General features: G+C 41.6%; 1 protein-coding gene across 1 annotated transcript in view; it reads left to right on the forward strand.

Moving 5' to 3' along the window:
* The window catches only part of MIPOL1 (mirror-image polydactyly 1), a 295,370-nt gene that overhangs the window by 268,864 nt on the left and 13,052 nt on the right, over positions 1 to 13,454 (forward strand). Inside the window, exon 13 of the mRNA XM_061611676.1 lies at positions 5,076 to 5,306. Within this exon, the coding sequence (XP_061467660.1) occupies positions 5,076 to 5,306 (231 nt within the window). The remainder of the gene's footprint in view (positions 1 to 5,075; positions 5,307 to 13,454) is intronic.

The following is a 13,454-nucleotide window of genomic DNA, read 5'->3' on the forward strand; positions in this document are numbered from 1 at the left end:
ACACATTATTTGGCTAGAGAATGTCATTACAAAATTTGGAGGAGAGTGAAGTTCAGAGCATGGCTCAAAACAGAGTGTTTTGGTTCAAAATTTCTGGGCTTTTTAGGTGCATTTGCCTTAAATGCAAACTGAATTGAATTTCTCCCCCATATTTAGCTCACCTCTGGTGTAGGCAAGCATAACCTAAACGGATCAATGGTCTGACTCTGTATATGGCAGCTTCCTATTCCCAGGAAAGTGCATCACATTGTAGTGTCCTAGATAACATTCAAAGCATTCCTGTTAAACTATATGCAGTTAAAGAAATGAAGTCAAGGTTTAGATGAACCTAATGTATTTCTTTAACATACTTATGCAAGGATTAATAATTTAATTTGCCAATAATTTGGCAAAAATAACTTTGTCAAAATACGATCTGTGGCTAACAGTCATAAGAACATAAGAACATAAGAAGAGCCTGCTGGATCAGGCCAGTGGCCCATCTAGTCCAGCATCCTTTTCTCACAGTGGCCAACCAGGTGCCTGGGGGAAGCCCGCAAGCAGGACCCGAGTGCAAGAACACTCTCCCCTCCTGAGGCTTCCGGCAACTGGTTTTCAGAAGCATGCTGCCTCTGACTAGGGTGGCAGACCACAGCCATCACGGCTAGTAGCCATTGATAGCCCTGTCCTCCATGAATTTGTCTAATCTTCTTTTAAAGCCATCCAAGCTGGTGGCCATTACTGCATCTTGTGGGAGCAAATTCCATAGTTTAACTATGCGCTGAGTAAAGAAGTACTTCCTTTTGTCTGTCCTGAATCTTCCAACATTCAGCTTCTTTGAATGTCTACGAGTTCTAGTATTATGAGAGAGGGAGAACAACTTTTCTCTATCCACTTTCTCAATGCCATGCATAATTTTATACACTTCTATCATGTCTCCTCTGACCCGCCTTTTCTCTAAACTAAAAAGCCCCAAATGCTGCAACCTTTCCTCGTAAGGGAGTCGCTCCATCCCCTTGATCATTCTGGTTGCCCTCTTCTGAACCTTTTCCAGCTCTATAATATCCTTTTTGAGATGAGGCGACCAAAACTGTACACAGTATTCCAAATGTGGCCGCACCATAGATTTATACAACGGCATTATGATATCGGCTGTTTTATTTTCAATACCTTTCCTAATTATCGCTAGCATGGAATTTGCCTTTTTCACAGCTGCTGCACACTGGGTTGACATTTTCATCGTGCTGTCCACTACAACCCCGAGGTCTCTCTCCTGGTCGGTCACCGCCAGTTCAGACCCCATGAGCGTATATGTGAAATTCAGATTTTTTGCTCCAATATGCATAATTTTACACTTGTTTATATTGAATTGCATTTGCCATTTTTCCGCCCATTCACTCAGTTTGGAGAGGTCTTTTTGGAGCTCTTCGCAATCCCTTTTTGTTTTAACAACCCTGAACAATTTAGTGTCGTCAGCAAACTTGGCCACTTCACTGCTCACTCCTAATTCTAGGTCATTAATGAACAAGTTGAAAAGTACAGGTCCCAATACCGATCCTTGAGGGACTCCACTTTCTACAGCCGTCCATTGGGAGAACTGTCTGTTTATTCCTACTCTCTGCTTTCTGCTTCTTAACCAATTCCTTATCCACAAGAGGACCTCTCCTCTTATTCCAAGACTGCTAAGCTTCCTCAGAAATCTTTGGTGAGGTACCTTGTCAAACGCTTTTTGAAAGTCTAAGTACACTATGTCCACTGGATCACCTCTATCTATATGCTTGTTGACACTCTCAAAGAATTCTAATAGGTTACTGAGACAGGACTTTCCCTTGCAGAAGCCATGCTGGCTCTGCTTCAGCAAGGCTTGTTCTTCTATGTGCTTAGTTAATCTATCTTCTTGGCCCTGGCGGTACCTTTTCTGATCTGCGGTATGCACTCCAGTTGAGCTTCTAATATAGTGTTTTTAAACAACTTCCAAGCATTTTCGAGTGATGTGACCCTCTGGACTTTGTTTTTCAGCTTTCTTTTTACCAATCCCCTCATTTTTGTGAAGTTTCCTCTTTTCAAGTCAAATGTGACCGTGTTGGATTTTCTTGGCAATTGGCCATTTACATGTATGTTAAATTTAATAGCACTTTGGTCACTGCTCCCAATCGGTTCAACAACACTTACATCTCGCACCAGGTCCCTGTCCCCACTGAGGATTAAGTCCAGGGTTGCCATCCCTCTGGTCGGTTCCATGACCAACTGGTCTAGGGAATAGTCAATAGAATATATGATTTCTAAGCTCTATACAAGCAACAGAATGAGGTGGCACCACTTCATAGTGTGAGGATCACATTTTAATGCTCCCTCCCCCCCTCCCCCAAATCTCTGGAAGTAGAAAACTAACATAAGTGGAGTGGATTGAATAGTGTAGCATATAAGTGACAAAAGATGAAGTATATGGTTGCCAAAGAGGCCAAATCAAATGTGATCTTTTCCTGTAGCTTCATGTGCAGTAAACATAAGCCAGAGGCCTTTGAGCTCTCTGATGTTCTGCAAATCAAACTATTTGCTTAGGTTCCCTAATGTTGGATGTGTAGCCTTATTCCATGCATCTTTATTTGGCAGTAAGTCACTGCACATAGGATTGCGACATTAGAAACCGAATTCTAGGCTTCTGTTTATAAAACTCCTTGGATGCCTTAAAAGTGAGACAGTGGTCTTCAGTTTATAGCTTTAAGTTTTCCTTTGAAATACCTGAGTATTTTATTTTTCTCTCTGCTTTTTCTGAAAAAAGAGTCAATGTATTTTATCTGCTACTCTTCAAGGGGTTTTCTTTTTTTGACAGCCTCTGCTCTGTGGATTTTTCGTATCTCTTTATACATTATTTATAGTTTCAGAATGTCCTTATTTAATTGAATAGGTACTTCGCACCATTTTCAAACAACCTCAGGTGGTAGGTGTAATGACATACCAATACTCTGACCTTTAACTTTTAGATTCCTATTAAATCAGCCATATTTTACTTATGCATGCACAGAGGGTTTTAATTTCTATAGGATAAGGCAATGTGGTCGTGTTTTTTGCAGAAAGGAAAGGATGGTGCTGCCCAACCATCTTGACACAGAGTTATGTTTGTTATCCAGTGCTCACTTTTCAAATCTCAAAAAAGGAAAATACAATTGATACCTAATTTCTTACTTGCACGATCATTCACATTTGTGGCACACAGTATATACACCTAATAGTCTCAAGAAAGCACACACAAAAATACTTATGGGGGGGGGGAAGCAGCATAAAGCAAAAGTTTCAGAACCTGTTCATTTTAAAACAAAAAATAATATAAGAGATCCACTTATTCACTAAGTGGTAACCTTGGGTAAGTCACTCTTAGCCTAATCTGCCTCACAGGGTTCCTATGCGGAAAAACAGAATAACCCCAGATGTGCCACACTATGGAATTTATAGAAAGAACGGGTAAAACTGTGATAAATAATACATACCGAGCTTGTTTCATCACTTTCCAACAATTGCTCTACAGTGCATTCCTATGAATATTTACTGAGAACTGAGTTCAACAGAGTTCAGTGTGGCTTACTCCCAGGTAAGTGTGTGTGGGATTGCAGCCTTACAGCAACATTTACATGGCTCTTTATAGTAACTAACTCCCACCCATTCAAGGGTAACCAATCAGATGATCCAATTCTAAGAGACCAAAGATGGTATACCTGGACTTTGCTCCAGCCAAAGTCAGCCTTACAGGTGAGCAAGGAGAGTGGCTCACCCTGGCCACCAAGCTGAAGGGGATGCTGATCTGATCTTGGTAGCTCAATGTTTGTTAAGTATGCTCTCTGTAGTGAGCTCAGGAGGGGGGGGAAGTAGTAAGTATCATTAACCTTTCCCCTCCCCAAATTCTACAGCAGGGATGGGGAACTTACGGCCTTCCAGATGGTGTTGTCCTCATTAAGTCTTAGATTTTGGTTAGCTTTGGATGTTCACTAGAAGTGGCAACAGAGGAAGGATGAGACATACTTCCTATTCCAACACTTCTCAGTCACATCGGCAGAAATAAAATACACATGGTTGTATCCAACCAAGTCCTCCTGTTATCATAATGACTTCCTCTTGCACAATGGAACTTCTCTCTACCCTCTCCCTCTGTGCCCACAATCTGTTCTGGGGGTCCCCCCAACTCTCTGGAGCAGATATGAGGAGGGGCACAGGGAGAGGAGAGGGGAAAATATTCCATCACATGTAATGGCATGTCTTCTTGGATACAATCCACAATTTGTTAATGCATCATGAGAACATGTATCTTGCCGTGGAGGATGTACAAGACCCCAAAACATAAGGAAAGGAAAGTGCAAATTATTCATACTTCTTGTCTCAGCTTCTGGGCTATCCCCTTGGCTCTAACAAAATGTCATGTTGTTGGTCAGTATTATGTTCTTTTTATGTAATTGAATACTGAGGTTTTTATTTGTTTCATGGGAATAGGCTATAGCAGGGGCCTCCATCTCACAGTGTTGCTGTGAGGGAAAGGAGCTGTAGACAGGGGTCCCCAACATTTTTTGGGCCAGGAGCACATTTGGACATCTAAGAAACTGCTATGGATACCACAAAATAGAGGAAGGAGGGGGGAGGAAATTGTCAGAGCTGTGTAGTTAAAGGTGTGGATTGGTCTTCTGTTTCCTTTGATTTTTAATTTGATTTAATTGACTGTTTTGTATTTTGTGTTTTGACATGTATCTGTATTATATTTTTGCTGTACGTCGCCTAGAGTGACAGGATTTTACCTGCCAGATAGGCGTCTAATAAATTTTAGATAATAATAATTAGATAATAATAATAGATCATTTTGCATGTTAGAAGTACTATATGCATGTGTCCTCCTGAAATGGTTGTTTCAGCTACATGTTAATATTTAATGTATTGTATTAGCATCAGCGCTTCAAATGTTCTTGAATTGCAATTGTATTTTATAATGAAATATTTTAGCCATGGAATATTTGTACGTTTTTAAAGGCCTCTTTTCACCTGCCATACTTTTGGAGTAAAGCCTCTAGGCATGTGTTGCCCATCATGGAAATGCATGCTTTTTGTTTTCCCAGTTTACACCAATCTTTATCTCAAGAAGTGAATCTTAAGGATCAGTTTGACTCCACTCTTATGACGTATGAAAAAGCTCTGAAAAACAGAGAAGATGTTGTGTCCATGCTGCTACTTCAAAATGAGGAGCTAGCGGCCCATCTTCAGCAAATGGCAGAAGAGAGAGCAAATACGGAGTTGAAGTTTCAGCACTCTTTACAGGCTTCGCAAGACACCAGTGAGGAACTTCAAAAGTAAGTCCATTATCTTCCTTTTTGAAAAATACCATTTGTCACCTAAATGGACTCCTCTTCCTGTGATACAAAATAGAGTTTGAAGTTAAAAGACAGAATCCCTGAACTAGTGGACCCAAACTTGTTTAAATACTTATTTAGACTTAATAGAAGACCCATTTTCTTTAACTTAAGCAACAAAACAGCAGCGCTTTTCTTTGTCAGCTTCTACATAATTTAGCACTGCATTGTCCCACCATCTGCAGAAGGGATAGGATCTTACTTATTGTCTGTAACAGAGGTGGGAAACCTGTGACCCTCCAGATTTTGTTAGACTCCGACTCCCAGGGCTACAGGTTCCCTACCCCTGCTCAATAAAATATGTTCTTAATGGTTGCTCCATATTTATTATATATTTCATTTATTTATTAAATTTATATCCCACCCTTGCTCCTAGAAGGAGCCCACAGTGGCAAACAAAAACACTAAAAAAATCTAAAACATCTTAAAAACAAAAGACTTTAAAACATACTAAAACAAAACATCATATGCTGAGAGGCACATGTTACTAAATTCTTCCAAGCTACACAGGAAGTGGATTGGACTTTGAAAGACCAACCCGAATTCTGTTTGCATTTTGACAAATTTGTAGGGCAGTACAATATCTCAGAGAGGAGGTCAGGTCTCCTGCTCCCCTGGTGCATTCACTATAGCTGCCCAATTTCCCTGCTTTTTAAAGTTTGATAGAAATACCTGTTAGGTTTAGGTACATTCTTAAACCACTAGGGTTTTTGCCTGTTAGTGAGTAGCCTTGTAATATTTGAAGCAACTCTTGCTTTGACCTTGTGTATGCTGCTGAAATGCCTTGAATATTAGACTTTCCAGTTTGGTAGTTGTGAGACATGAGCCCTATTCAGTTGTACTTGTCCTCCTGCAATAAGAGGGAGAATGGGAACACACTTGCTGGCCCTGTGCTGTTTGCTCTGACACCCTCCATGCATTGGGAGAGTGAAGGTCTTCAAACTGTGAGTCTGCCACAGTCATGTCAATCCTGGCTTGATTAGGGTTTTAAACTGCACAGTAAACTTGCATAACTACTGTAGACCTTCATTCTCCCAGTGCATGGAGGATAGCAGGGCCAGATGATGGGACAACATTGCGTGGAGTCCTGGCAGCAGTGATGCAATGGAGGAGATGGGGCCCAAGCTCTCACTTTGCGTGAGTTTAATTGTGTGAGGCTTTGAATGCTTGCACAGGGTTACTGAGAGATGCACATGCCTTTCTAAACAACATGTTGTACACACATCAGTTCTTGTCATGACCTTTGAGTCCAGCAGTAACCAGGATCTTAACTCAGAAGGCTACAGGGCCACTGGCTGAGGAGCCGGACTAGGTTCCAGGCTCTGAGTCTGATATTGATGATTAGGGACCAACCGAACCTGAAGCTAGCAGGCAGCAGCCCACTGAACTGGATCCTACAGAGCCAGAGCTTTCCTCCGGGCCTGAGTAACTGATGCCTCCCACACTACCTTGCTAGTCCAAGAGCATTGGGAGTGAACCAAATGGGAGACCATGGATTGAAGGACAAGTGTCTGTCTTTTTGAATCAGAAAAAAAGTATGAAAACTCAGAATTTAAGGTGCCTCCATATTTTTCATTTTGTTCCTACTGAATAAGATTTGCTTTGGATTTTTACTCTACTTTGTACTGCTTGTACTTCTCTAGCCCATCCAAGCTAGAAATTCATATATGTGTGGAGTGAGATGCACAGCTTCTGATGCATTAATGTTTTTCACATCTTACAAGGTGGAAGCCAAAAAGCACAGAGAAAAGGAAGCATAAGGCACTTGCATTTCCTATTCCTTCCACTTCTTGGAACATTCATGGTCTTGAAGGCACATGAGGCCACCACCTTGCTGAAGCTTAACAGATTTGGGTCTAAACCAGTGGATCCCCCCCCCGCATGCACAGACACACACAAATGTCAAGTCAACTTTAGGAAGAATGTCCTGACAATATGGGCTGATTGACAGTAGAACAGACTACCTTGGAAGGTGGTGGACTCTCCTTTGTTAGAGCTTTTAAGAAGAGGCTAGATGGCTGCCTATCAGGGATGCTTTGTAATGGGTTTCTTGCATTGACAGGGAGTTAGATTGAGATTCCTTTCAATTCTGTGTGCAGTATTCAACTAACAAGTGCAAGGATTTCCACTTGTGCAACAGAACTCCCCCGCCCCCTGTGCTTGCCTTGCGTCCTCCCCAAATCTGCTCCGAAGAGCTGAGGGAACCTCCAGAACAGATTTAGGGGGCATGTAGGGAAAGGAGAGGGGACATTTCATTGTACAAGTTGAAATCCTTCTGTTGATGGAATAGGTTTGTTGGATACTACCCTATTATTCTAATTTTATGTAAAGTCTTAGTCTGTCAGTGCTGGGTGAAAAGCAGAATTGAATAAAACTGCTCAATGAGATAAATACTTCTCAACTTTCTGACTATGATTGCTGTTCATGGTTAAAGCATCTTCTGTTTCTTGGCTCCTCCTTTAGTGCATTTGGAGCCTGCTCTCGTTACCTTTCCTTACAATTTGCTTTTGATAGACACCAAGCTCTTCCCTTCCAATCCTATCTGGGTTGGGAAAAGACAAGTTATTGCAGACAACTTCTCCATAACCCAGATTGAGTTGTACTTCTTTCCTTTGCTTTTTCTGCCTGTCACGGTGTTCCCTTCTTGGTCTTACCCAGTTTCAGTTTAGAGAAAATGTGACACTTCCCATATACTTGGACACTTCTGGATCCAGACCAGCTGAAGCATGATGATTAATGGTGGAAAAGCTTCATGCTTTCCAGCAGCTTCTAGGCACAGCATCTCTCATGTTGTTCTGCCATGTAGTTGCCAACTTGCATTGCCAGAAGAGTCCAGATGAAATTAAAATCAGTGAATGTGCCTTTTTTTCCTCATGCAAGACTGAAGTGGAATAGACTTAGCTGTTGTTAATGGTACTTTAAATCCAAATGTGTGTTAACTTCTCCTGAAAAGAGAAGTTAATGTCCAAATCAGTTTACCAGAAAATCCAGCACCCCACTCCCAAAGGCCAGGTTGTTCATGCCTACTTTGCAGTATAAAACAAATTAATAACAATCCCTGAGCACACTTTCATCATATTTCTTGTCTGTTCTGTGTCATGGGAAAAGCTTTCGAAAGGAAGGAAAAGTGAGTGCATTTTTGAAGTTGAACTGTTTGAAAAATATCTGACTGTGCAAAACTCAGTCATTGGCAGTAGTTTTCTCGCCAAACACATATGTATAATGCACTAGTTTTAAAGGAACTCCACTGGCTACCTATTGGTTTTCAGGCCCAATTCAGGATGCTGGTACTTACCTTTACATTCCTAAATGGCTTGGTATCCAAGTACATGAAGGAGTACTGCTTCCTATACCAACTTTCCTGTGCGTTAACCTGCTCGGGCCCTTTTTCAGCCACCTTTGTCAGAGATACCGAATGCAACAACAAAGGAAAGGGTTTCTCAGTAATGGCACCCTGCCTCTGGGATGGCCTCCCTACAGATGCTCACCAGCCAGCCAACTTGCCATTCTTTTGGTCCCAAGATAAAATATTTGTATCCACCCAGTCATTTTTAAGCTTGTGTAAGTTTTAATTGGGAAAGGGCTGTTGCTCAATGGTAGAGTATCTGCTTTGCATGCAGAAGGTCCCAGTTCAGTCCCTGCCATTTCCAGATAAGATTGGGAGAGACCCCTGCCTGAAATCCTGGAGAGCTGCTGCCAGTCAGTGTAGACAATACTGGGCTAGATGGACCAATGGTCTGACTCACATGCTGCTTCTTAGGATCCTATGTAATTATTAAATTGTTTATCTGTTTTATTGTATTTACATTGTGATAACTGATTGTTTTTCTAAATTGAATACAGGGTGGTATAAAAATAGTTTGTAGCTGAGCAGATCTGCAGAGTGCTCTGTGTGTGCTCTGTACAGTCTTTGCCAGCACCTGCCAGAGGCAAAAGAGCCTCTCCTTCAGCTCATACATTGCCCTGTTGCAATCCTGGTTGTGTGGCCACCAAGAATTCCTGCTTTTCCGCTAAAGGAATTCTGGCAACCAACAAGGCCCCTGCAATAATATTTTGTGACAGTCACTGTGCCAGGAAGCCATTATGCTCCTTAGGTCTCAAACTCCGCTTGGAAACCTATTATTTATTTGTTCCCTGCCAAGGAAAGAGCAACATCTACTCTCCAGATCTTTGTTTCAAACAAGAGCTTATTAGAAAGGAAATATATAAATTAACCAGAAATTACACAACAGTTCAAAATAGTCACAGGACTGTTTCACACCTTGTGTACATTGACATATATCCGGGAGCAAATAAGTTGTACTCCAGAATAGCATCTCATGGTCATGTTACATTAAAGAGAAGCTGCAGTTATTACCAGCAAATTCTTGCTTACCACTTGCCACACCTTAGAGCCAGACTTTCAGCTGCCAAACCTGTAAATGCAGTAATTTTCTTCTTGGTCTAGCAATCAAGGGGTCATACATATAAATACCTAGTTCCATAGAGTGAGCTGACAAAATGCTATTATATAACGATACAATTATGCAATGACAGTCACTTAGATATTGGTTAATTCCCAGTGATAGTCAGGCAAATATTGGCTCATTTTAGAACAGTGAAAACAAAGACCCTTTTTTCAAGTTCATGTTTTGTGATATTCTTTCTTTTTCAGTTATTTTAGCAGCTGTTGTGAAACAGTTTCCTTGGTTCAATGATTCTGTTATATCTCATGCAGTGCAATCCTAAGCATGTATTATCAGTCAGGAGGCCCACTGTGGCTTACTTACTCCATAGTAAGTGTGCATTGGCTTGCAACCTTAATGTTATTTTTGTACACTTTTAAATAGAGCTACAAGATTATTAACTGGAATTGCACATTTCAATCCTATTATGCCAGTGTTTTACCAGTTTCATTGGCTCTTTATTCTGGGTCCATTTTAAAGTGCTGATGTGATGTTAACATATTTACAACCTCATCTCATGACTCTAAAGTGTGTCTCCAGCTAAAAACAACTCAGCCTATTAGTTGCATAAGACAGCCTCTCAGTCTAAGCCACCTGTGTTCAAGCAACATAAATATGGAATATGATGCTTATATTCCATTGTTCCCACCTTTTGACTGTCCAAGGGTGCTGCATGCTGAATCTACATTGAGTAACTTTACCTGTGTGAGTATTGGGGCTATCATAGAATAGAATTGTAGAGTTGGAAGGGGCCTATAAGGCTATCAAATCCAACCCCCTGCTCAATGCAGAAATCCAGATTAAAGCATACCCAGCAGGTGGCTGTCCAGCTGCCTCTTGAATGCCTCCAGTGTTGGAGTGCCCACCACCTCCCTAGGTAATTGGTTCCGTTGTCGTACCACTCTTAACAGTTGGGAAGTTTTTCCTGATGTTCAGCTGAAATCTAGCTTCCTGCAACTTGAGCCCATTATACCATGGCCTGCACTCTGGGACAATAGAGAAGAGATCCTGGCCCTCCTCTGTGTGGCAACCTTTCAAGTACTTGAACAGTGCTATCATATCTCCCCTCAGTTTTCTCTTCCCAAAGCTAAACATGCCCACGTCTTTCAGTCTCACTCATAGGGCTTCATTTCTAATCCCCTGAACATCCTTGTTGCCCTCCTCTGAACCTGTTCCAGTTTGTCTGCATCCTTCTTAAAGTGTGGTGTCCAGAACTGGACACAGTACTCAAGATGGGGCCTAACCAGTGCCGAACAGAGGGGAACTAATACTTGACATGATTTGGAAACTATACTTCTGTTAATGCAGCCTAATACAGCATTTGTATTTTTTTCAGCCACATCACACTGTTGGCTCATAGTCAGCTTGTGATCAATAACAATCCCAAGATCCTTCTTGCATGTAATATTGCTGAACCAAGTATCCCCCATCTTATAACTGTGCATTTGGTTTCTTTTTCCTAGGCGTAGAACTTTCCACTTACCCCCGATAAATTTCATTCTGTTGTTTTCAGCCCAATGTTCCAGCCTATCAAGATCCCTTTGAATTTTGTTTCTGTCTTCCACAGTGTTAGCTATCCCTCCCAATTTTGTATCATCTCCAAATTTTGATAAGCATTCCCTGCACCTCCTCATCGAAGTCATTAATAAAAATGTTGAAGAGCACTGGGCCCAGGACCAAGCCCTGCATTACCCTGCTCATTACCTCCTCCAAGTTTGAGAAGGAACCATTGATAAGCACTCTTTGAGTACAATTCTGGATCCAGTTGTGGATCCACCTGATAATTGTTCCATCTAGCCCACATTTAGCTAGCTTGCTAATTAAAATATCATGGCGCACTTTGTCAAAAGCTTTGCTGAAGTCAAGATACATTATGTCCACAGCATTCCCACAGTCTACCAGGGAGGTAACCCTATAAAAAATGAGATAAGATTAGTCTGGCAGGATTTGTTCTTGATAAATCCATGTTGGCTTCTAGTAATCACTGCATTGTTTTCAAGGTACTTACAGACTGACTGCTTTATAATCGGCTCCAGAATTTTCCCAGGGATTGATGTCAGGCTGACTGGTCTGTAGTTCCCAGGTTTCTCCTTTTGCCCTTTTTACAGATAGGGACAACATTAGCCCTTCTCCAGCCATCAGGCATGTCACCCATCCTCCACAATTTCACAAAGATAGTAGCCAGTGGTTCCCAGAGTTCTTCAGCCAGTTCCTTCAATACTCTAGGATGCAGTTTCTCAGGCCTGGAGAACTGAACTTGTGCAAAGTGGTTAGATATTCCTTGACCATTTGTCTATCAATCTCAAGCTGCAATCCTGCCCGTCAACTTCACATTTCCCAGGAGTGCCATAGACCCCCTTTTGGGAGAAGACTGAGCCAAAGTAGGAATTGAGCACTTCTGCCTTTTCTTTGTCATCTATTATTTTGCCATCCTCACTGAGTAGCTGTACACCATTTCTTTTCTCTGTCTTTTACTATGGGCGTACCTGAAGAAAGCTTTTTTGTTGTGTTTAGCACCTCTTGCTAACCTCAGCTCATTCTTGGCTTTAGCCTTCCTGACGCCATCCCTGCAATTCTGTGTTACCTGTCTGTACTTTCTCTTTGTGGTCTGGCCTTCCTTCCACTTCCTGTATGTGCCCTTTTTTTTGTTTTCAGGTCCTCTCTAAGCTTTTTGTGAAGCCCCATTGGCAGCTTCTGCTGTCTTCCCCCGTTTTCCCTTGACAGAGTTGTTTGCCATTGTGCCTTTAGAATATTCTCTTTTGTAAACTCCCACCCATCTTGCACTCCTTTTCTCATTAGGATTGATTGCCATGGAAATTTACTTTTCATTGTTCTGAGTTTATTAAAATCTGCTTTCCTGAAGTCCAGGGTACACGTATGGCTACTCTCAGCTTTTGCTTCTTTTAAAATCAAGAACTCAAGTATAGCGTGGTCACTTTTCACCAGAGTTTCTGTAACTGCCGCTTCATTCACCAAGTCATCTCTAGTGGTTAGAATCAAGTCAAGGATAACTGATCCTCTAGTTGCTTCCTCCACTTTCTGTAGGAGAGAATTATCTCCAACACAAGTCAGGAATTTCTTGGAGGGGCCGTGTTTGGCAGAATTTGTCTTCCAACAGATATCGAAGTAATTGAAGTCTCCCTTTACTACTGCATCATGTCTCCTCGAAACTTTGGCAATTTGCCTTGCAAACGTTTTGTCCTTGTTTTCTCCTTGATTGGTGGTCGGTAGTAGACTCCAACCACCACATTCCTTTTATTTCTTGTCCCATTTATTTTGATCAAGATACTCTCAGTGGAGCTACCAAGCTCATCCTTCTGTATTTCTATGCAGGGATATATATTTTTAACATATAGTGACTCCACCTCCCTTTCTATTCCTTCTGTTATTTTTGAACAAGTTATATCCTTCAATTGCTTTATTCCAGTTATGGAGTCATCCCATCTGTAGTAGTCTTCTGTAGGTTAGCTGCCATATTGCTTGCTGCCTGAGGTGAAGGACGAGGTGGTGCTTCTTCCATTCCATGTACAACAGCCAGCCAAACCAGCGGTTGAATCTTACTTCATCACTGGCAATACAGCATCCTCCACTACGCTTGAGGGCAGCAGGCTTGTTTAGTGCCATATAGTTCAGGCAATGTGGC

This window comes from Rhineura floridana, chromosome 2 (genome assembly GCF_030035675.1).
Source record: "Rhineura floridana isolate rRhiFlo1 chromosome 2, rRhiFlo1.hap2, whole genome shotgun sequence".
Classification (NCBI taxonomy): Eukaryota; Metazoa; Chordata; class Lepidosauria; order Squamata; family Rhineuridae; genus Rhineura; species Rhineura floridana.